The sequence below is a fragment of the Podarcis filfolensis genome (assembly GCF_964270895.1).
Source record: "Podarcis filfolensis genome assembly, chromosome: 2".
In the NCBI taxonomy this organism is placed as follows: domain Eukaryota; kingdom Metazoa; phylum Chordata; class Lepidosauria; order Squamata; family Lacertidae; genus Podarcis; species Podarcis filfolensis.
This window is the reverse complement of record NC_139605.1, coordinates 49609019-49633150: the sequence shown is the minus strand read 5'-3', so window position 1 is coordinate 49633150 and position 24132 is coordinate 49609019. Positions and strand designations below refer to the sequence as shown.

Genomic DNA, 24132 nt, shown 5'->3' with positions numbered 1-24132 from the left:
CGGAACTCTCGAGGTCCCCTCCTCCGCGCGCGGGTGGGGAATGTTGGGGTCCTCGCGCGTCTGTTGCCATGGAGACGCGGCGTCGGCGGAGAGCTCCGTAGGCCGCGGAGAAGCCTGCCGCTGTCATAAAGAGGTTGTCGCCGGACCGAGAGGCGGGTGGTTCGGGTCGCGGGGCGCGTTTATGTTGTGGTTGTTGGGTTTTTTAAGCGCGTTTGAGGAACCGGTCAACTGTGCGACGCGGTTCCCGCCCCGGAAGTGCGAGCAGGATGAGGCGGGGCAAGAAAGCGGCAATTCCGGTGAGCTCTGTGGCCCCCGCCTTACGGCGCAGAGCCTCCTCCTCTGAGGATCCGGAAGCGCCTTTTGCTGCCGCCGCCGCCTCCTGCTCGCTGGGTTCTTCCGCTTCGCAGGGCGACCCTCTTCTGCTGCCCGAGAGCAAGGGGACCCCCGGCTGGGCTAAGGAACCCCGCCTGCCCGGCGCGGACTCGGCCTCCTCGCCTGTGGTGCAGCCCGAAACCAGCGAGCCTCCTTTGCCCCGGGAGAGAGTCTACGACGGCTGCGGAGCGCAAGACGTGGCCTTGCAGGCAGACATCATGTTCGGCGTATTCCGATCCATCCCGACACAGATGGTGGGTCAGGCGGGGAGGGAGGGGGCTTCGGGGGAGACTCTGCTGCGGACCCCCCCCCCGCACCATTAGTGAGAGCTTTCTACTCCGCTTCCAAGCCGGGCAGGAAGTGGGGATGGGGGAGCTGCTTGGCCGCCTGCCACAATAAAGCAGACGTGTCCTAAGCGGAGCGCGGGTGGCTTTGATGGGGGGTGGCGACTCTTTTCTTCTTCGTCCCTGGGGGCTTGGAGGAAAAGAGAAGAGCCAGAACTCCTGAAGACACTTGGGGCTATTGAACTGACCAATTGTAAACCCCCGATCTCGTGTTTACTTAAAAGCCCAGCCCCTTAGATTTTGGTGCGCCTTGACTTCCAAGTAAGCTAAAGCGTGCTGAGAATTGTAGTCTTGAGGTTGAAGTCGGAGCTTAATATTTGGCATGTATAGTCAAAGCATATATTGAGTTTAGGGATCAGTAGGGCCTCATATTTGACATAAGTACAGTGGTACCTCGGGTTAAGTACTTAATTCGTTCCGGAGGTCCGTTCTTAACCTGAAACTGTTCTTAACCTGAAGCACCCCTTTACTAATGGGGCCTCCTGCTGCCACTGCGCCGCCGGGGCACAATTTCTGTTCTCATCGTGAAGCAAAGTTCTTAATCCGAGGTACTATTTCTGGGCTAGCGGAGTCTGTAACCTGAAGCGTATGTAACCTGAAGCGTATGTAACCCGAGGTACCACTGTACAGTAAAGTGCTAACAGCAGCCACGTGGAAGCTGCCCAAGGAATGATTTTGCCTTGATTGCTGTGACGTGGATAATTGCTTCCCGCACGACTGTTCTGCACCTATTTAATGCAGAATCTCAGTGCCAGCACAACACGTTCAACCAACTGTGTGGAAACATTTTCTGATGCTTCCACGTTGTTAGGACATTTTTTTTCAGAATATTAACATAAGTGAAGCCATGGAAATATGACAGAAAACAAGACAATGAATATTCCTACAAAGCTGCTATGGCAGTGATGGCACAGGAAACTAAATCAGGATCTTCTTATATCTATGTGCTACCATTACAGAAACAGTAAGCAGCATGGGGGAAAATACTGGTGCTCACGAATCTTTTTTCCATCCCCACAGGACTATAAAGGCCAAAAACTAGCAGAGCAGATTTTTCAGGGAATCATTCTTTTCTCTGCTGTAAGTATAAGTAAAAAAAAAAAAAAGCCATATATTTTAGTCTTATTTTTTAAAGTAACAGTTAGAAGGCAATAAATACATGATATCTGAAAGTAAAGCATATGTATAGCAATAGTGCAACTCAGAAGCCAGACCCATTGTGTTCATTTGGATTGCAGCCTGTACGTAGCATACTGAGGCTAAGTTAATGATTGTGCAGTGTGATTTTATGCACATTCCTACAGAACTAAGTTCTACTGCGGTTAGTGGCCTTAGTATGTTTAGGGCTGCAGCCTTTTGTTTTAAGTACTGTAAAAAATAGTATGTCACAGTAACATTAATCTTGTTTAGTTATTGATTTATCTTGCATATGTTTATATTGTATAAGTTGAATTAATAATAATATTGTAGTGGACCAAGTCCAAATGAATGACGGTTAATGTTCTCCTGCTACCAATTCCCTATATTAACCCCCTAAATGAGTTAAAATGTCTGCTAAAATGCTCATTTAAAATTCTCTCCATTCTGGGTTTGGAGAGTGACTGGAATTCTCATTGACCTATTGTTTCTTGCAGGTAATTGGCTTTATTTATGGGTACATCACTGAACAGTTTGGCTGGACAGTTTACATTGTAATGGCTGGATTTGCTTTATCATGCTTGGTAAGAATATTGCTTATTTTTGTGTGTGTAGCAAAACAGTGAATTCTGCGAAGCTTGTGATAGAATGGAGATGTAATGAAAGCTCACACCATACAAGATAAGTAAAATATGTGTTTCTTTAGGACAGTGTGTTAATGTGATTCTAATCTTCAACAGTACCATTAGCTTGATACTCTTGTTTTATTTTGTGCTCTTCATGCTGCTCTTCCCCCCCCCCCCTTATGTTTGAAATAACTGCACTAGAATAGGGCTGCTATACGTCCTGATTTTCTAGGACATGTTCTGGAATTTGCCTTCGAAAATGGCGCCCTGGATTATTTTTTTGAAATTGTGCAGATGTCTTGGAAAACTGGCAACTGGGGTTAAATCCTACCAAAAATGCCTTAAAAAGCTCCCAAACCCAAAACTTCTTGTAGTTTTTGGGGTCTTCCTAAAAAAACACCCTGGTTTTTACTTTTTGAAATATGGCGCCCCTACTAGAAACAGAAACACTGCTCTTTTGCTTTGTATATACTCTAAAAGTTAATATAGGCAAAGCTCAAACTTTTACAAAAACATTGTCAAGGAAGTTTGTATTTTTCGTTTCAGCTCACACTTCCTCCATGGCCCATTTACCGTCGCAATCCTCTGAAGTGGCTACCTGTCCAGGAATCGGCAATAGATGATAAGAAGCCAGCAGACAGAAAAGTAAAAAGGCACACTAAAAATTGAAAAAATACATATCTTGTATCATTTTCTGTCATTAAATTTGATTTAAAATCTCTTATTCCTCTTCCTTTACTTGGTTTGCTATTTGAGAATACCTTGACAGTATTCTAAAATTGGCCGTGCACAGTTTGAGTTTTAACAATGTGATAGTGCTTTTGACTTAACAGCAGCCTGGAAAACAGATGTTTAAAACGGAGTTATTACTATTAAAATGCTAGAGTGGCCTATCTTTGATAGAGATAGAATCGTAAGATTCTAATCCAGCATTTTATTTTATCCATTGCCAGCCTGATGCTTTAGGAAGATCACAGAAGGGTGTGGCATAATTGGTTTTGCTTCTGGACCTAGTAATTTACAGACACTGCTTTTAAACATGGAAAACTTCAGGTTTTTATCTATTTTCACTGTGGCCCAAGATAAGTAGATTTAGCAGCCTGTTAAGAGACAATGTAACATCCTGTAGTGTAATTCTGAGCCTGAAGTGGTGGTGGTATTGGAAATGTTAAACATTGAAACATGTCTTTATTTTTTTTCTATTTAACCCTTTAGCCATTGTACATACCTACAGCTCCCGAGGGTTAAAAGTACCATTGTTTCCAAATAGGTCTGAGGTACCTTATTGTTTAAAATATCCAAAAGCAAAGGTTTTTTTGTCTTTGAATGACTCTTTAACTGCTTGAGAAAACTCTTCCATCCTTTTTCCACATGGAGACTTTTTATTGTCTTTTCCTAACCCCAATTTATTCCAGGTTTTGCAAACTCTATATTGAGTATACAAGTCAGTCATGTGAAAGGTTATGAAAAACTTTAGAAATGAAAATAAAAAGTAGACTATAGCACAAGCATGTACTGTGAATAGTGTGTGTATACTTAACTCCATGGAACAGGACAAAATTGGAGCCAAAAGAAAAGCAAGCAACTGATTCGACTGTGTACAAAACAGCTATGTAATGTACTCAAGGCATATCTATCTTCCATGTCATACTAAGATACTAAACTTGTAGCCAAATTATTAGCCCATGGCTTTATCTAGGAGTCCTTCAAGACACATTTGCTGTGTAATTATAGCTGAAGGAAAGTACCATATGAACCATTCTTTTTTTAATTGATAGCAGGATGAAAACGAGCTGGGTTTTTCCTAAGCAAGGAAAATACTTTGATAAAAGTACTTTATTTTACCAAAAGTTAGCCTCACTTTTTTAAAGTTAAACATTCACACATAAAGCAACAATACAGTAGCAGGAAAGGGTTATTTTCTGTCTTGTTGGTCCCAAGGGAGATTATCATTTTGTAAGACCCGATTGCTGTTGCAGCAAAAAGCAAGCGGGGCAATGGATCAACCAGAGATAGCTTCCTAGACTTCATCTTAATTCCTGGCTTTCATCAGTTGTAGGACATTTTATGGCAATTCATTCTACTTGAGTTCTCTGCAACTTAGAAGCTTGCTTATACTAATCTAAATTGGGCTGTATCCAGAAATCTATCCACATAAAATGAAGGGCAGGGCCGGTCCCTAAAGAAAGTTTGAATGGGCTGGGGAAGGGGCAGATCATAGAAAATTGGGCAGAGTCATCTTTTGTCAGGAAATTCTTTTGTGACCTACCAGGGAAGGAGGTGGTGGAGGAGTCTTCTTATGCCTATCCCCCTTGGTGGGCAAATCTCTTGAGTATAGCCCATCATACAACATCCTTAAGGAAGGCCTGGAGCTCAGTGGTAGCACCTGTCTTTCAAGCAGAAGGTCCCAGGTTCATTCCCTAGCATCTCCAGATAGGGCTGGGTGAGACTCCTGCCTGAAATGCTGCAGAGCCACTGCCAGCCAGTGTAGCTAATACTGAGCTAGATGGACCAATGGCCTGACTCGGTATAAAGCAGCTTCCTATGTTCCTCTCATAGATAAAAATGTGAAAAGCAACAAGAGTGTTCTCTTTCTTGGCCCTATTCTTTCAAATGAAAATCCTAACTCACTGCAGTTGAGCACTAAAAACGAGCAAAGAGGCCATGTTTAAGGACATTTTGCTTAGAGTGCATAGAAAATATTGTAGCTACAAAAGCTGGGTGTATGTTTTTAATCTGAATTTTAATAATTACGGTTGCAACAATAGTAAATGCTTCCAGTATCTACATATAAAGAACCTGTTCCTTAGATGGCTTATTCAAAGTATGGGATACAACAGGCTTACTCTGGTGTTGACTAAACATTTTTGGCATTTTCCTAATCTTACTACACTTGCATTGAAAGCCGGGATTAACGACATGCAAGACCTGGTCAAATCAGTGGGGATGGCTATTTGCGATTCGGCAGGATTGCAACCTTAAAAAACATCATTGATGATGTTTGAGATTTATGGTAATAATTTAATATGTAAAAAACTGAAAATATTAAGTTGTACTACCTGTATAAAAAAATCCCTAAACACTGTTACTCACTTACCTGGAAGAAACATGTTGCTATTTGTAAAGCTAAACAAGCTCTACAGCAGGTAACAAATCAGTAAAGTAAAAATTGTACCCCACAAATCAGTTGTGTACAGGAAAATAAAAATCCACTGGGGTAAAAAATTGTTGAATAAAGTCTTGCTCTTTTCTTCATAACGAAACAGCTGAATTGAGGTTTCTGTCAAAGCTTCACATTTTCTTCCAAGAATTTTAAATGGCGGGCCTTTATGCTGTAAGAAGTATACTTTTCTCCCATGAGCTTCCGCAAATGCAGCTGTTCAGGGTAGGAAAAAAAAGGCTTTTCTGTGTTGTAATTCAAAACACAAATGATTCTAGTGTGAAATATTCAGGCTACAGTCTTATTTAAAGTTAAATAACATCCTAAACATTAATTTTTTTCCCCTTCCAGTAGCACCTTAAAGACCAACTAAGTTAGTTCTTGGTATGAGCTTTCGTGTGCATGCACACTTCTTCAGATGCATGCACACGAAAGCTCATACCAAGAACTAACTTAGTTGGTCTTTAAGGTGCTACTGGAAGGAAAAAATTTTTTTTGTTTTGACTATGGCAGACCAACACGGCTACCTATCTGTAACTGATCCTAAACATTGATATCTATAGGTTCAGGAATCCCTAACACTGAAACAGGATCAGATAGTTAGGCAGAACATCCCAAAGTGAACTTTGAAAATTGCACAAATTTAGAGTAACAGTCAATTCATGTCTGACATTCAGTTAGTTATGGGTACTTTAGCCCATCAGTTACAGTGAGGTTAAACATGTTTAATTACATTGGTTTATGTATAGCATCTAATTTCAAGTAGTGGCACTTCTCTGAGGTGCACGTAGATGGAAAGTATTCAGACTTTAAAATGGTGGCAGAGAGTGAAGCCTGTTCCAGAGGTTATCTGCAAAACCCCCTTTGCAATAAATAGGACTCTGTCGCTATTAATTTGTAGTTTATTCAGAAGGAAGCTCCATTGAGTTACCATAAGTGGTAAGAGGGAATAAGATTACACTGCGTCCATTAATTTCAATCGCTGGAATTTAATCGTGACTAAAGTTATCTGGATAAGGAGTTGATCTGCATAAGAACTGTAGGACAAACAGGCTTGTTTTCAAAATAGTACATTATTTGGAGTTGTGCAAGGAAATATATGGTGGTTATTGGGAAATACCTGGACTAACTCTTTTAAATGGTGGACGAGAAAAAAACAGTGTTGAAGAGAGTTGCCAAGTGTGCAATATGAAAGACATACTTCTCTTTTCTGTTCATCTTCCTCATCCATGACATCATACACCTTCTCTAGAAGCTTCACTCCAAGTCCTTGAACCACATCTGCTCTTAAGATCTCTACCAATCTCCTGACCTTTTCATGACCAGAGAGAACATCTAAAATAATAAGCAGAAACATATTAGATATCCTTAATTCTCTGTTTATTATTTTGTTTTAGTTGCCAGAAATCTAAATTGTAAATGTAGGAGTCCTGGTGGAACACTTTTCCTTTTATTCTGGTGCAAACAAATATCCATCTGAAGGACTTCCCGGACTTCAAATCTCAAATTTCATGCTTCACTATAGAAACAACTTTTCCCAGTCCAGCATCAGTACCCTATTCTCACATGAGGCTTGGAGTTTGTAGTCTTGCTAAAGAGAGCGTAGCTTTTGGCCATTTAAAATAAGGGGATGGATTAGAAGGCTTAGTTGTGCACTTCTAGACAGAAGATGTGGGGCAAACAGCCCTATTTCCCCTCTTTATAAGCAAACATTTTTAACTGAAATAATGTTCCTGCAGTTCAGTGGTACAGCAGAATACCTAATCTGGGAATGATTCCTTTCAAACATGATACAGACCTGAAGGAAACTCCTGCAACTGGAATTCATCTGGTTCTTCTGATGCTTTTCCATGTAACTTAAGGGTGTCTTTGTATTTCCTATTAAGCCGGAACTGCGATTCGGGAGCTAGTATTGCAGATTGTGAACAATTTTCTTTATTATCCATTTTTAGCGTTTGGGTCATTAGCTGCACCAAGTCATGCATCTCATTTGTTTTTCTGCAAAAGGTATAAAAATCTTAAGTTTTTAATGCACAATTTATGGGAACTTTTAACGGTGGGTTTAAGGCTACACAAAGAACTCTTTAATACTGATGGGGTATTAGGTTAGGGTATTAGGTTATTGTAATGGACAATTCTTATAGGTTGCTTGTTTCCTTGATCTGTTTCTATTCTGGTCGTCTTCCTTTTTCCTTAATTTGTCCTTATTTCTTCTCCTTCTCCCCACCTTAGAAAGCCCCTCCTTTAAGAAGCCCACATCAGACTTTGAGGATACCAGTCCCTCACCCCACCCCCAGTGAGCAGGAACAACACGCCCTGAGCATTGGCTTAGCATTACATCTGAAGTGGAATCTGTCACTGAAATTCTACTCAGTATTGATCCAGAGCAGAACTCCAACATATAGTTAGCAGAGTAAAAACTTAAACACATTGCAGAATTCCCAGAAAATAGACCAGAGGCAATTATATTTCATCCAGCAGAGCTTTACTGCTACTGAAAGCAAATGAGCATAATGATCACTAATCCAATACATTCAGGATTGGCACTGTCCATAAGAAATCCAGTTGCAGCGGACTTAACTTAAACTTACAATAACTTATAAGTCTAAACCTTAACACTAAGCATACTATGTACAGAAAAACACACAAGAACAAAACGAGATAGAGAGAGAAAGTGAGATAGAGAAAGGCTCCTTCTGGCCTCTTCTTATAGTCAGCATGACCTTGAAGAAGAGATAACAGAACCAGTTTAAGCCAGCTGTACTCAGCTGCTCTGAAGGAATAACCCAAACATCATGAAGTTTCTTCCACACAGGGCAGCTTTCAATTAGAATAGGAAAGATCTCTACACATCAGATCAATACTTTCTGCACTGAGAAATGCAAATGGGCAGAATCATGGGTTATTTAACTCAACCAAACAACAGTTGGGAAGCCAAGTGCAAGCCTTGGTTCCAGTTTAGACATAAGGCTAAGTCATGGTTTGTTGCTCATACTCACTAGCAAGGAGGAGCAAATGGGAGCTATCTTCCCTCTGGCTTGCTGCACACTTGCTGCTCTGCGCACTTTTGCCTCAGGTCCCAGCCACCAATGGCATATGGCCCTCAAGCCGCAAAGTGTTCCCACCCCTGGTTTTACTGTGGCATGTAAATGGGGCCAATATCTTAAAGAGAGGATAGCTGCGGAAATGAAGAGTGTGTCAAATCCATGGGAAATTATTTGCTAATAAAGCCTAGATGCAGAGAGAGTGTAACAGTTAAGTCGGACATGGAAAGAAAAAGGATACTGAATAAATGGAATGTACCAGAACGTTATTTCTGTGAAAATAGATTTGGCTTGCATGAACTGATAGCCTTTGTGAAAGGCTGTTTTTTTCTGACTGAGGAAGTACTACTTAACATTTCTCTAATGCTTTTTTAAAGTTCAAAGCACTTCACATACACTGCTAGTAATGCTTGCAACCTTATATAAAGGTCAAACAATATAGCAGATGTAGGGAAAAGCAGATAAGGGGATAGGGAGTGTGGGCAGCAAAGAGGAAAGAATGACTTGCTTAAGGCTGCCTAATGATGAGATTTAAACCAGGAAATTCACAACTGCTTTAATAAAACCAGTTTGAGCTGTCTAATCCTTAGATCCCAGCGATGTGTTTGATGGAGTGTCATACTGGGGAAAGGGTTTTCCCAGGATTAAGAGGGTTGTGTTTAAGGCAAAGATTACCAAGGCAGATTGAGTTAATAAAAATAATAATCTCAAAAACATTTTAATACCAATTTTTTTAAATTAATCAGCAGAAGAAAGTACATTGGCAAGAAGGGTCTTAATTTGACTAGCAATACGCAAAATTATGCTATTAAATCAGGGCATGTATTTTCTTTAATGTATGTATCTCACTTATATTGTACAACTTTTTTGTCTTTTTGTTTAAAAAAACAACACTTGAAATGTGTTCAAAAGCATTTTTTGAGAAGTAGGTGAATGGCTGCAAGAAGTGGGTCAGTCCTTGTAAAACACTGACACACATGATCAGGAGCTATGTGATAAGCATTGGAATTCTTATTTAAAGAACAGCAAAAAGAATTATCTAAAAATCTTTTTAAAAAACCATTTTATATCAAAGAATCTTTAATGCTTCCTGAAGCTAATTCAGAGAAACATTTCCCTGAGTCTTGAAGGGCAGGATGATCGGCCATCTGTGTGGCTGTGGTACGCAGATGCACAAATTGCTGTGAAATTCTACTCAATATTGATCCAGAGTAGCTTCCAATGTATAGTTAGCAGAGTAACAACTTAAACACATTGCAGGATTCCCCAAAAATAGACCAGAGGCAATTGTATTTCATCTAGCAGAGCTTTACTGCTACTGAAGGCAAATGTGCATAATCCAATACATTCAGGATTTGCATTGTCCATAAGAAATCTAGTTGCAGCAGACTTAATCTAAACTTACAATAACTTATAGTAGGTCTAAACCAGGCTTCCTCAACCTTGGCCCTCCAGATGTTTTGAGACTACAGCTCCCATCATCCCTGACCACTGGTCCTGCTAGCTAGGGATCATGGGAGTTGTAGGCCAAAAACATCTGGAGGGCCGAGGTTGAGGAAGCCTGGTCTAAACCTTAACACTAAGCATACTATGTACCACACCAGAAGGAAAAGAGATAGAGAAAGTGAAAACCCGGGCTCCTTCTGGCCTATTATTATAGTCAGCATGACCCTGACAGAAAGAGATAACAACCAGTTTTAGCCAGCTGTATTCAGCTGCTCTGAAGAAATAACCCAAACATGAACCTTCGGCTTGTTTCTTTCACACAGAGAAGTTTTCAGAACCCCGCTTGAATTAATTAGAATAGGAAAGATCTCTATACATCAGATCAATATTTTCTGCACTGAGAAATACAAACTGGCACATATACACTGAATGCCTACGGTTAAGGAAGACGCCTTACCCTTCTTTACTGTCTCCATCTGATCTCTCTGTGGAGCTGGTGGAAGAGCTTAGTTCATCTTCAGTAGAGCAACCAATTAAGCTCTTTGTCTGTTGAAGGCAAAACATGTATTTCAAGCACAAGAAACTATAGACAAAACAGTAGCACAGTCCCCCAATATCTCTTATTGCAAAAGGGCATTCATTTCAGGGGTGTGTGTGTATACAATTCTTGCCATATTCCTTAAAGTAACACTGGCTTGGAACCTATTTAGATGCTAATAACAGAATATACATTTGTGGAAAGTGGTATCTGAAAGCTGTTCAAACCAGGTGCACAAAATCATTGTGATAATGGAAAAGGCTTCTCATTTTTGTAGATGCTACTGCTACTGCTTGCAAGAGCAAGGTTTCTTCTTTGAGTTGCATTGACTTTTCCAACACCGATTGGGCCAAACTGTGTCACAAGTCGCATGTACCAAATCATCTAATGTATTTTTCAGGATAAGGTTGTTTTGCACAGGTTTTTAAAAGTGAGTTTGACAGCAGTCAATGGCAATAGAATTCAACATTCCTAGCAGGAAATGCTTTCTAATACAATCCAGTCTGTTTGGAAATACCTCCATGTGAAGGACATTGTAGTGCTGTAAAGCATGTGAGTGACAGCTTTGAAAGCTAGTAACTTTGAATGTTGCAAATGCATGATTTCTGCTTACCTCACAGATTGCAAGATCTGATGAAAAGTGAGCAATTTGAACATGATCATCTTCTGGAACTTTTGTTTCTGTGGCTGCACTGTGAGAAGCTCTTCTTGCAGCAGGCCCTGAAAAGGGGTAAATTAAAAGCATTCAGAATCTACTCTTATTTTGATTGTTCACATTCATTCACATGCTATCTCTGCCAACACACTCAAAGTGGTTTATAACAAAAATGGAAAATAAAAAGTTAAAATAAGACAGCAGCATACTTAGAAGGCAAAATACACAGCACAAAGATGTTAACTTATGAAAACCTGGGAGGCTGTAAAGCAAATCAGCCCATTTATTTAAAAAGAGGCAAACAAGGTAGACCACTGGACTTCAAAAGGTAGGGAATTCCATACCTGAGTAGTTATGGCCAGTTATGTTAAATTCTGAGCCTGAACCTGCTTAATTATTACAGTCCCAGGTCTTCACAGACATTTGCCTGGATTTCATATTGATGATATGCAACAGAGCCTAGTTCAGAGTCTTTCAAAATCACCACCATTTACTGATTTAAGAAGCTAAACTCTTGGATACACTTCCCGCATCTGACAAAGTGGTTCTATTCCACCATGCCACAACAAATTTGCTAGTCTTTTAAAAATGCCACCTGACTTTTTTCTTCCTTCCTTTTCTGCTGCAAACAGACTGACATGGCTGCACCTCTGTCATTTATCCTTTGACCAAATGCAAATTTGGATGTTTGATCCCCATCCCTGCCAATTATGACCTGACCTCTCTACCTTTAAAAACATACCGTACTTATAACTTTGAGCAGCCATGAAAATTTGGTGGATGAGTGTTCTGTCTCAGTCACAGCCATTTGTTATTTGTGAAGATACACTTTGGGGAGTGATTGCAATGAAAATGTGTTATAGCTAAGAAATTGCACCATATGCCTAAAAGGGGCAAAGAAGTTAGTTACCAAAAGGAAGCATGTCTTCCTGAGATTGCTTTAGTCTCCTCCTCTCTCGTGCCGACAGTGGTCGATCCTTTAAAATAAGTAACAGTGATATCAGAACCAAGATATGTGGCTTTGTAGTCTGTCATAATTGACCCGTCGATATGTAAAACATAACTGAAAACTGAAGTTTCCAAGACAGTCAATAGTTCACTACCTTTTCTCCACTGACTTATTCTACAAGGTTGATAAAGCCCTTCAGAAAAAGAATCCCCCACCTTCTTTACTATAAAAGAAGTTTGCCAACCCTGTACTAAGTAGGTTTACAGATCTATGATGGCAAAGTAAGTACACTTTAGTCTATGCATTGAAACAATGCTGAATCTGAGGCTTCAAAGAAAAACAGATAGCATTAATATGCTAAAAATGTGTCTGCAGCAAACCTTAGAAACTGCCACTTCGGTGCTTCCAGATCTGTTTATAGCCCTTGTAACTGCAGCATCCTGCTTGTCTGTGTTGTCTCCTCTTGTCTTTGCATTCATGTCAGGAGCAGCAGGCAATGGTCGAGGACCTGTATCCTTAAAGGGAGAAAAAGCAGCTATGTAAAAACATAGTTTTTTCTGCTAAGAGGTTAGCTATAAAAGCACTCATCCTTCAATACAATCCTTCTATACTACCAACACCAAGTCAATACAAATAATCAGGCAGGTACTTCAGCTCCACTTTTTGTACACCAACGATCTAATTCTGTACATTGCAGAAAGCATAATATTATTTACTGTATATTATCAGCATGGGTATTCTGTTACACAGTTGTCCATAGCAACACTTCTAAAAAAGTTGAGACACTTCTTTGCCCTTTGAAAAAGCATACTCTTTTAAAACATAATGAATCTAGAGGTGCCAATAGAAAATAAAAAGATGCTGCATTTTAATTAAGGAGTGTTTTCTCTTTTTCACCCTTTCTGAACATACCTCAAATTGCTCTCTTTTCTTCTGCCGTTGCTGTCGTGACAGGGAAGGCTCGTGAACAGATCCCTGGGGCTGAAAACGGGGGGTGCTTTCATTTTGAACTGCACTATTAGCTCCTCCCAAACTTCTGAAGGAGGCTTCAGCCTAAGAATAAACCCAAAACTCTTTGTATATGCTTTCCAGATTCAAAGTGAGGACACAGCTATCAAGGACTACTAACTATGACAAGTATACTCTGGCTCCACTGCCAAATACAGCATGTATCTCTGAATACCAGTTGCTAGGAACTGCAAGAAGGGAGAGCGCTATTGCACTCATGTCCTGCATGAAGATGCTCGAGCAGATGGGCAACTGACCTGACCCAGAAGGGTTCTTCTTACAATCCAAAGTATACACATGTTTGAAAAGTGCTATCAGGGACCCATAACTATCACCTTTTTCTCATCCTCATCACCAAACCTACACAATTCATTTATGTAGTCAACAGCATTTATGTAGCCACCCAGACATTTTACATTCATTTGTAGAACAATTTCCCAAAAGAAGCCACCAGTTTAATTTCACATGCCTTGCAAAACCAAAAAATTTGACTACTTACCAGAATTTCTACAGGCACAAATGGTGCTAGAAGTTTGTCAGTAGAATCCAGACTCTGGAAAGAGAATTTACTGCATTTTCATTAACTTTTACCAATCATGATACTAGCTAAAAGTGTGGTGTAAACATTAGCAAAACAAATGAGCAAATTATTTGAAATGTCCCATTACTGTAAAATAGAAAGGGTAGGAGGAGTGGCTGGCTACATAGTATCCAAGTGTCACTTCTCTGAGCCCAGGAAAAACACTGATATCACTCCTCTGTCTTCTTCCCCACCTTGGCTAGATAGGGACCTGGCTTGTTCTGTTCTAACAATGCTTCCAATTAGCACCAGTGAGTCTCACAAGACAGGGACACCCTGCATAGAGACAGGGAAATAGGTGTGCAAAAACATCCTCAGACAACATAAACCATTTCACTTCATTGTTTTCCAATGGCCCAAGCCAAGGCACTCTGGGATCTCCAGTTCCAGGGGAAGTGTCTCCTCCCTCCTCCCTCCATACATGCTTGAACCCCAGAAAGTGGGGATGAGCTGATGTTCAAGGGAGGAGGACAAAAAGTAAAAAAAAAGACCATATGAGGTATGTCCAAGTCCTTATGGTCACCTAAGAGCTGTTTATAGCTTGGGTCATGTTGATTAGTTGTATCTGATGCTGTTTCATCACAACGTGGGACTTCCTCCTCTCCCCATGCACCTTCAAAATCTGCCCTGGAGAGTTCCCCAACGCTCTGGAGCAAATTTTGGAATAGTGGCACTGGATACATCCCTACATGACTAAAAGAATAACAAACTAAACATAGCAACCTCTTTTCTGCTAGTTCTGTATTGGTCTGAGGCCCAATATAAAGGTCATTCGGCCCTTGGATCTGAACCCTCAAGTCTGATGACACAGCTGGTTTGTATATCTGACCGCTTCAATCATCTTCAAAATAATGCCTAAGTATGTGTGTAACAATGACAATGAAATGTCAATAAACAGAACAGTGCACTGTATTGTGGGGGGGCTGTCTTGAAAAAAGCAATCGCCTTTTCAAAAGGGGGCGGGCATCGGATTAGTGAGAAAGGGTATATAAAATGATGATAATAAATTGTAGCAGAAATGTAAAGTCATTCATGGTCACAAAAACATTTTGTCCTCAGTTCCACCCTTCCTCCAACCACCCTTGTGCTGTGCAAGAGCTCTGCAGCTGCTTTATCTGAAACAAAGAGCTAGTGTAGCTACGTCCTAGATCAATTACCGACAAAAACCCAGTGCCATTAGTTGTTGGTCCTATTTCCAAAAACTTTGCAGCTTCTATTACATTCCTCTGTATTATAAGATAAAATAATTACTTTATCACTCGTGTCTGGAATCTCTGAAACAGGTTGCAGAAGTTTCATGGTATCATCACCATCAGCTGTGGTATCAATAACACCCTTTTTAATAGCTACAGTTTCCAGACATGGATTTGTAATGCTCTGCAACCTTTCTTCCTTACACTGTGGTGCGTTTATTCCTATTTCAGACTCTGCTTCACTGGGAATACTTGAGCTACGGGGCTTTTTATCCCCTGTGAACGTTCCTGCAAGTGTCTGTTTGCTTTCAGAGTTCCTCTTTTCCAACGGAACAATAACTATGTCCACTTTGCTCATTGTTGCCACTGACATGTCCGTGCTGTTCAAACCATTTGTGTTTGCGCTTTTTTCAGGCTCAGGTGCCAGTTTGTTCGCGGAAGAAACCTGAAAGGTTTTATTATGGATTAAACATTTCTCTTCATTCTGTAATTAAAATGAAGGGGGGGAATAGAATTAATATACCAATCCCATTAAACATTTTACCCAAATGGAATTTCAAGAGCCCAATTTTTTTTTTTTATCCCATGCAAAATGGCTGGATTCAGAAATGCCTGAAGACGACAGGAGAGCCTGCTCCAGCTACTGAAAGATGCCTTTGTCCAATTTTCAAGCTGCAGCCCACCCCCTTATATTCAGCCCCCTGCACCATAACTCATCCCATCCAGCAGTGTCTCCATTTAACTCTGGATCCAGCGCTAAAATCTAACTCACCCTTTTAGATTTCCTGGAATGTTCATTAGGAAGCTTCAGGGGTGTTACATTTCCATTTTTCAATTCAGCATCTCCTGAGGAGCTCTGGGGTTTGACTTCAGACATTTTCTTATGATTTTTGGCTGTTTTCCTTCAAGGCAAAGGTAGGAAATGCAAACATTAAGGAAACTACAGGATTAAAAGATTTGAGGAAGTACTGTCTTGCAACAAATCAAGGTTGCCTCCGGTCCCTATGTATGCTTTTAGAGTACTTTCTGAAAGCCTGACACATGCAGCAAACACCTATACTGCTTGCCGTATATCCATATCCATATATCAATATATAGGTGTAGATAAGCTTTAGGTAGCCCACCTATAAGAATGTAAGAGTTGCCTTGCTGGATCAAGACTGCAACCAGCCTAACATCCCAGCAGTGGCCAGATAGATGCCATAGATGCCATGCATCACAGGACGTGGCTTGTTTGTTCCTGACATCCAGCTATCAGAAGCAATCAGAACCAGTCCCAAATACTACATTTGGTTTGTCATTTCTAATATCCTTTGACGCATCTATCATCCATGAATACTTCTGTTAATTTTAGCCACAGGTTAATTTTAGCCACAGGTTAGCCATCCCTGTGCTACACATTACAGAGACCCAATAATCAACAACAAAAAAACAGCTATTCCAACAACTGCACTGAACTCCTTGCACAACGTCATTTGTCATTTAAGCATTTCTTACGCCTTTGTAGCTTCCAAAAACAGAGAGATTTGGTGCTTGATGTAGGGTTGCCTTAGGATGCTTCTCACACTGGGCCTCTCCTCTGGCTTTTTACTAAGCATCGTTCTTATCAGCTCTTTCAAGTGCATGCTGTAATCTTTTGGCATGGGTGGCAGCTGTTAAGAGAAGCAAAACTAACTTTATGGGACTTCTTTGGCTGGTTATAAAGTCATGATGGGAAAACCCCCATGATGAACGTCCATTCATGCCATTACATCAGTCATTCAGATATAACTCATGCACATCACATTCATCAGGCAGCCTGCAAAGCAGGGCTGGAATGCTCCAGCTGGCTGTAGCAACCATTCAGCTGGTTTCTTAGGATAGGAAACTTCAAAGTTCACTCTCACATGCACATGGATTACTGCTGCTTCTGTCACTGCCTGTAGGCTGCTCTTTCGTACTTCTCTCTCTACTGGGGCACAAAGTGTACTGTATTATTGTGCTCATGTGGCACTTATCCTTTGCATGGTGTGGGCCACACCTTTTAGTGTGTCACATTACAAAAATATTGGAGCAGGGAGGAGCACATGCATTTGAAATATGCACTGCCAAAATGCAAGATCTGGGGAGCTGCATGGCAAAAGACCAGAGTAGCCCAAGGCAGCCGTTCAGCCTTCCAAAGCAGATCTGGCTGGCTATTCTCCATTATTCCTCAATGGTATTTGATGGCCAGAGTATGTATGAGAGAGAAAACAGCCAGTCTAGGAGAAAACTGTGTTATTGGTCTCCTACCACAAAACTGCAGGTAAACAAGCTTCTGGATGGTTGTGCCTAGTGGAGATCAAGTTTTGAACACTTAGGATAGTATGCAGAGCATGAAAGAGAGGTCTAGAGTGTAAATGGGAGTTTTTACAATGGTTCCAGTGAATATCCACCGTGAAAACCAGAGTTGCTACACTTCTCTCTTGGTGCTGCCATGCTACCCAGGCTAAGCCATGGTTTGCATTATGTGCAAACCCATGCTCTTGGCTTGTCACACTTGGTGCTTGTAGTTAGTTTGAGGGAGGCAAACCAGGAACCTGGGTATGCACCTAATGATAAGCCAAACCATGGCTTAGCTCAGAGTAGCACAGCAGCACCAGGAGACAAGTGAAGCAGCTACAATTTTTGTTCTGGATACCTATGCACTTGCTTCTTCTCACTAAGCCACAATTTGACACGACACACATTTTAATGATGATCTTGCACAGACTATTGCTCCTATTACTATTTATCATTAAAATCTAAAATTTTTTGTTCTTATGCTTATTGCTTTCATGCTAGCAAGGTAACTTTGGTATATGTGGGTTGCCTCAGATGATTGGTGTCGAAAGGTTCAATCTTTCCTGCTTATTCACATGATCTGTGTCACTCATGAATAGTTAGGCGAGTCACTGAAAAAGAATTATTACTGAATGTGGCTTAATAACAAGCGCTAGACTCCTTATACAGCATCCATGAGAACATTCCTGCTCTAAGCAGACATTCTAACGGTACCACGGGCAATGAGGGTGAGCAGAATCATTACTGTGCTGGCTGGACTCCTCTCTTACAGTCAAAGGCAGCTGGTATTGCAACAGAAGCAATGGTGCCTTTGCTCCTCTTTCTCTGCACTGCAGCCTGATAGAATGACTACCACTAAATTAATGTTTTAAAGCAGGGATGGGGAACCTGTGGCCCTCTAGATGCTCTTGCCAACTATCATCAACCCCAGCCAGCATGGCCAACAGTCAAGCATGATGGGAGCTGCAGGCTAACAACATCTAGAGAGCCACAGCTTCCACCCGCAGCATGTCTTAGAATGAGTTTAATAGACCAGTTAACATAACACTACTGGTGTATTTAAAAAGATGTTAATTTTCAGGTTTCCTTAACATCAGCATGCATTCATATCACACACCAAACAACAAGAAAGCACACACACTCTATCCTTACACTTAAGACTGGGTTTTTAAATCAAATGGTTTTTTTGTTAAACATGCTGAGAACTTACTGCACATGTGGTGCTTGAGGATATCCCAGGGATTCTACACTGAAAAGGAAAGCATTTTCCTTTCTTCAGCAGTACAGTTTATATCCATTATGTCCTTAGATAATAGCCTATTACCTAGTCTACACACAGTTTTTTGCAACATACAAGGCGACAGGGAAATTCTTGCACATATGGAGACTTCAGCAAGTATAAATAGTGGCCCACAATTAGCATAGCAAAAATGATAAAGGAATGTTACCTTTCCTTCAATAATTCGATATACTAAGGAGTTCATATCTTTAGCATTGAAGGCGTGCTTCAGTGTGGCCATTTCATAGGCACAACAGCCCAAAGCCCAAACATCAGACTGAAAGCAAAAGCAGAGAAAACATGTGTTCTAACAGTCCTTTAAAACAGAATCAGACAACACATTAGCAGGCCATTTCACAACTTGGAAAGGGAGCCACAAGCACATGTAGGCTTCTGGATTGTGGTCAGTTTGTTTCACTAAGCTATCTTCTAACAGAGAGGTACAGCTTATGGACAAATGGAATCTTTGTTTTATCAATTAAAATAGATAGTGGAGGAAGGAATTGCTTTTGCTTAGCTGGGAAAAGACACTGGATTCTTGTGAACACATGACGCATACATCAGCAATTTTTAAAATGGCATGTAAAAGTTTTAGACAGCTAAACGCTTTGCCTGAACTGTACAGTATTTCTCATATAACTATAAATGGCAATTAGTGTACTACCTTGAATCTTAATTCAAGCTCACGTCCATCAATTTAGATGTAAAGACTTAGAATTCCTGTGGTTTTAATAGCCACTCAATAGAAGAACTAAGTTGGTTTTCAATTACATCTCTTAGCTTGCTCTCAAATCCAAAAGTAGAAGTATCATTGAATTCATTGGTCTACTTCTGAGCAAACTTAAAACCATGTTGCAGCTTGGAAAAGGAGTTCACGATTACAACACATAATATACTTTACCTTATAATTGTAAGGCTTGTTAGAGAACAGCTCAGGGCTCATGTAGTAAGGTGTGCCAATGAGAGTACTAGCCATGTCATACTGATTTTCCAACACTCTAGCTATTCCCAGATCTCCCACTTTGATGATATTTGAACGGGTCAGGAATACATTCTGAGTTTTGAGATCTCTGTGCAGAATGTGCCTTTCGTGCAAATACTGAAAAATAACATAACAGTATTTACAAATCTCTAATTCACAACCTGGGTTACCTCACAGAGTTACAGTACTGCATGCATAAAAATAAATTCTCTTGTGCATGCCACTCTTGAGTTCTTCAGGGGGGGAAAGCAGGGTACATTAAATCATCCTTCCACAACTGGGTGTCTCCAGATGCTTTAAACTACAACTCTCTCTTCAGCTGACCTCTGCAGGTCTGATGAGGAAGGAGTTATTGCCCCATCCTTTCTCACCCCCATCAGTGAGTGTGGCTCTCACCCCCTTCAGTGATACGTCTACTAAAAAAAAGAGAAAAAGTGATGCCACAGCCAAAATTTTTTGCATGGTCTAGATGACTGACCATGCTGGCTGAGGTTAATGGGAGTTGGAGTCCAACATCTGGAAAACAATTTAAAGTAGACGCAGCACTGAAATGGGTGGAAAGGTTTCAACACCTTTGCACAACTCAGCTCCCTAATGTAGAGGCAAAATGCTTCCCCACTGGTCATCAGGCCCATCATTTGATGAGTGGGGAGGAAACAATAAGCTCCTTCCTCAGCTAATCTGCATGGATCAACTGAGAAGAGACTATGTGCATGTGACTGGAGGTGGCTCAACCTAATGATGGCTTGTGGCCCTCAGACGGTTGACAAAGGCTGAATGTGGACCTCAAGTCAAAAAAAAAAGTTAGCTATGCCTGGTCTAACTGGATCAAGACTATCCAAGAATATTTGAAAGACTCCACACTTTTCTGTTCTACACACATACTACTAAAACAGCCAGGATGTTAGAAAAGATAGATTCTAGATTGATTAGAAGCATGCATAGGTGGCAATAATACATTTACCTAATACGTTGCTATATCTTATTAAAGGATTACAGTCTAAAAGAGGTTCAAGTCATGCCAAAATTCTAGGAAAGGTTTATTTAAATTTAAGAGAGAAAGTAAGAATCAACTGTTTCATTGCAAAGTTACATTACCTCTGAGGGTCTTCTGCTGGTTCCCTCACTGAGAGAAGCACAGGGAACCAGGCAGAGGGCCTTCTCGGTAGTGGTGCCTTTCCTGTAGAACGCCCTCCCTTCAGATGTCAAGGAGATAAAGATTGCACAACTTTAAGAAGACATCTGAAGGCAGCCCTGTATCAGGAGGTTTTTAACGCTTTATGTGTTTATTATGTTTTTAGATATGCTGTAAACCGCCCAGCATGGCTGGGGAAACCCAGCCAGATGGGCAGGGTATAAATAATAAAATTATTATTATTATTATTATTATTATTATTATTATTATTATTACCTGCAAAGCCATAGCAATCTGAACAAACCATTCCACCACCTGACTTTCAGGCAAAAGCTTTCCTTTCTGTTCTTTCAGCTTATGATATAGGTCCCCTCCTTCACAGAAGCCCATGACAATATATAGGAGGCCATCTTCCCCTTCCCAGGACTCTCTATAGGTGACTATATTAGGATGCTTTAGCTGAGACAGCAGCTGGGCCTCTTGTTCTGCTGATTTTCTCTCACGACTCGAGGCATGTTTAAGGTTCAGCCTTTTGATAACATACTGCAGAAATGAAAAGGAAAAAAAAGTTTTGAAGTTAAAAACAATCACAAGTATATTTAGTAGGTTTAAAAATCCAGCATGTGAGCCTACTCTGTAGAAGTCCAACTAATTTTAATTGATCTTTTATCCTCATACTGGCCTCAATCCAGAGAATCCAATTACTTGTACTGTTATAATCAACAGAGTTTAAGCTAACTGCAACTAAGTTGTCCAACTAATGTCAACAAAACATGAAGCACTGCTAACTTTTCCTTGATTGAGGCCAAAGTGTTTTGAATCAGAATGTTTATAAATATGTTTGTACCCTTTGATCCCAAGGCTGAAGGCATTGGCCCCAATCCAGCTGTACTGGCTCTAACATAGGCTGAAATCTCATACCCTTGTAATGAAGCCCCACTGAATACAATCAGACTTGCCTCTGAATAGACGTGCATAGGATCGCACTGTTAGAATCCATGCAATTGTTTCATAGGCTGGGCATTTCAGGGAAAAAATATCTTTTTGTAACTGACTTAGAATATGTTATAAATGAATGCTGCATTCATTTAATTAATAATAATAATAATAATAATAATAATAATAATAATAATAATAAATTTTATTTATACCCTGCCCTCCCCAGCCAAGGCCGGGCTCAGGCCGGGCTCAGGGCGGCTATAATAAAAACAAGTTGAATGAATACAACTTAAAAACATTAAAATGCAGCCTCATCACAGGAGGAGAAAGGAAAAAAGAAAAAAGAAAGAGGGGGAGGGAATCAAACTGACTCCAAGCCAAAGGCCAGGTGGAACAACTCTGTCCTACAGGCCCTGCGAAAAGAAATCAGATCCTGCAGGGCCCTGGTCTCATGAAACAGAGCATTCCACCAGGCCAGAGCCAGAGTTGAAAAAGCCCTGGCTCTGGCTTAGGTTCATCTAACTTCCTTAGGGCCCGGGACCACTAGGGTGTTGCTATTTATGGACCTTAAGGTCCCCCGTGCGGCATACCGGGAGAGGCGGTCCCGTAGGTACGAGGGTCCTAGGCCGTGAAGGGCTTTAAAGGTGAAAACCAGCACCTTAAATCTGACCCTGTACTCCACCGGGAGCCGGTGCAGTTGGAAAAGCACTGGGTGAATATGCTCCCACGGCAGACACCCTGTGAGGAGCCTCGCTGCTGCATTCTGCACCTGCTGGAGTTTCTCGGACAGCTTCAAGGGCAGCCCCGCGTAGAGTGAATTACAGTACTCAAGCAGCCTGGAGGTGACCATCGCATGGATCACTGTGGCCAGGTCGGGGTGGGAAAGGTAAGGGACCAACTCTCTGTGGTATCATCAGATCCAAGAAGGTCCCCAGATGCAGCTTATGCTGAGGAGATGTTTTTGCAACTTAACCGACAAGGTGCAAGATGGAAATGAATGTATAAAAGAATGTCAACGCAGCACCCTCAAAATGCAACAACTGTCAGATTTTCAGCTGCTTAACTCCTGCGAAATAATGAACCGCAAATGCTCAATATCACCCTAACACAACAACCCTCTTCACTGGGGTTTCCCCTCCCTTACTTGTTCAGCAACTATCTTTTGCCTCTTGTTCAGCAACTATCTTTTGCCTGATTGAGGAGTGAGGTCATTACCCCTCTATCAGGTCGCTCAACCATTCCTACCACCATCGCTACCATGTCCTTTCCTTTAGCAGATCAAGATGACAGCAAAAACTGCAAGGTGTTTTTTCTTTTTTAGCAGGGGCAATCAGAATAAGATCTAATGTATTTTCTATAGTTAAGCTTTTACCACTATCTTCACTGTACGTTATTTTATTTTATTATTTTATTGCTGTGGCTCTTGCAAATAAATATTCTTCTTCCACCTTTGCCTGACGGGTGGGAAACCTGCGGCCCTTCAGGTGTGTTGGGCTCCCAACTCCCGTCAGTCTAGCCAGCATGGGGAGCGGGCACGGAGGGCAAGAGAGAGGCAGCCCAACACCTCCTGGGTGTTCACCTGCGCTGCTTTCGCAAAGTCTCCCGACCCCGTTTCAGACCCCCTCCTCTCCAAGCAGGCACGCAGGCAGACCCTCCTCCCGCGCCGCTGCCCTCCGTACCTGTTTGTTGTCCAGCCGGTGCCTCACCAGGCTCACTTCCCCGTAGCTGCCCTTCCCCACCGCCCTCACGAAAGCGTACTCGCCGACGGGCATCCTCCTCGCAGGGCCCCGCGGCCGGCACGAGGGGGGGGGGCTACGGAAGCCGCCCCCCACCCGCCAACCGCAAGGACGCGGCAGCCGATGCCATAGAGATAGAGCTACAAAACCTCCAGAGACCATAGAGAGCACCCTCGTTCGGTGGGGAAGGGAACGGAAAAGACAAAAAAGAGCGCCTTGCTGTCTATGGTAGTGATCCTGGTCGCTGCAGCGGCCATCTTGGACCCGGGCAATCTTCCTTGACTTGCGCATGTGCCCATGCTATGTACGGGTCTCTCGCTGCTCTTTTCAATTCGTTGGTGCCTGTCTCGCGCGGGTGGGTTGAACCCGCTTTCGTCCCGCCAAAAGTCTGATGTGCCGCTGCTGTCTCTGATTCCGGCAGATCAGGGGTTCCCAAGCTTTTGTTTCTCACGGAGCACTTGAAAGTAGCCGAGAGTCTTTGCTTCAGTTCTACTGAACTAATTTGTTTGACGTTGCTTTTTGTAGCGATGGAGTGTAACGATTTCTTCGATTGCAACGATTCTCAATTGTTTTCATTGCTGCTTTTGCTGCTTATGTTATTTTATTGCATTACAACTTTAATTCCATAGAATTCAAATTGTAAGGCAGTAAAAAGAAGCAATAAAATTGTAGCTTTAAAAATCAATATGGATATATAACGTGGACTTG

At 41.5% G+C, this 24132-nt stretch overlaps 2 protein-coding genes across 5 annotated transcripts; one reads left to right on the top strand and one right to left on the bottom strand.

Moving 5' to 3' along the window:
- Nucleotides 1-266: 266 nt before the first annotated feature.
- SPCS1 (signal peptidase complex subunit 1) lies at nucleotides 267-3203 on the top strand (the record flags this gene model as incomplete). The annotated part of the gene is made up of 4 exons (XM_083603579.1): nucleotides 267-626; nucleotides 1737-1796; nucleotides 2351-2437; nucleotides 3026-3203. 4 exons carry the CDS (start codon nucleotides 267-269, stop codon nucleotides 3146-3148), a joined length of 630 nt encoding a protein of 209 aa, XP_083459705.1. The 3' UTR covers nucleotides 3149-3203.
- A 1097-nt stretch (nucleotides 3204-4300) lies between these two features.
- NEK4 (NIMA related kinase 4) lies at nucleotides 4301-23703 on the bottom strand. Of its 4 annotated transcripts, XM_083603299.1 has the most exons (17): nucleotides 23368-23702; nucleotides 21026-21292; nucleotides 19534-19731; nucleotides 18802-18909; nucleotides 18564-18602; nucleotides 16550-16704; nucleotides 15825-15954; nucleotides 15111-15536; nucleotides 13779-13832; nucleotides 13184-13324; nucleotides 12652-12786; nucleotides 12233-12299; nucleotides 11281-11387; nucleotides 10587-10675; nucleotides 7438-7637; nucleotides 6841-6974; nucleotides 4301-5855 (listed from the first exon to the last, which is right to left on the bottom strand). In XM_083603299.1, the coding sequence occupies exons 1-17, from the start codon at nucleotides 23584-23586 to the stop codon at nucleotides 5763-5765; spliced, it is 2562 nt and encodes an 853-aa protein (XP_083459425.1). In that variant the 5' UTR covers nucleotides 23587-23702; the 3' UTR covers nucleotides 4301-5762. The 4 variants fall into 4 exon arrangements, 3 of the variants coding, with proteins under 3 accessions (XP_083459425.1, XP_083459426.1, XP_083459427.1); XR_014545440.1 differs by lacking the exon at nucleotides 18564-18602 and having other exon boundaries at nucleotides 4301-5962; nucleotides 6178-6974; nucleotides 23368-23703; XM_083603300.1 differs by lacking the exon at nucleotides 18564-18602 and having other exon boundaries at nucleotides 23368-23701.
- Between the last annotated feature and the right edge of the window lie 429 nt (nucleotides 23704-24132).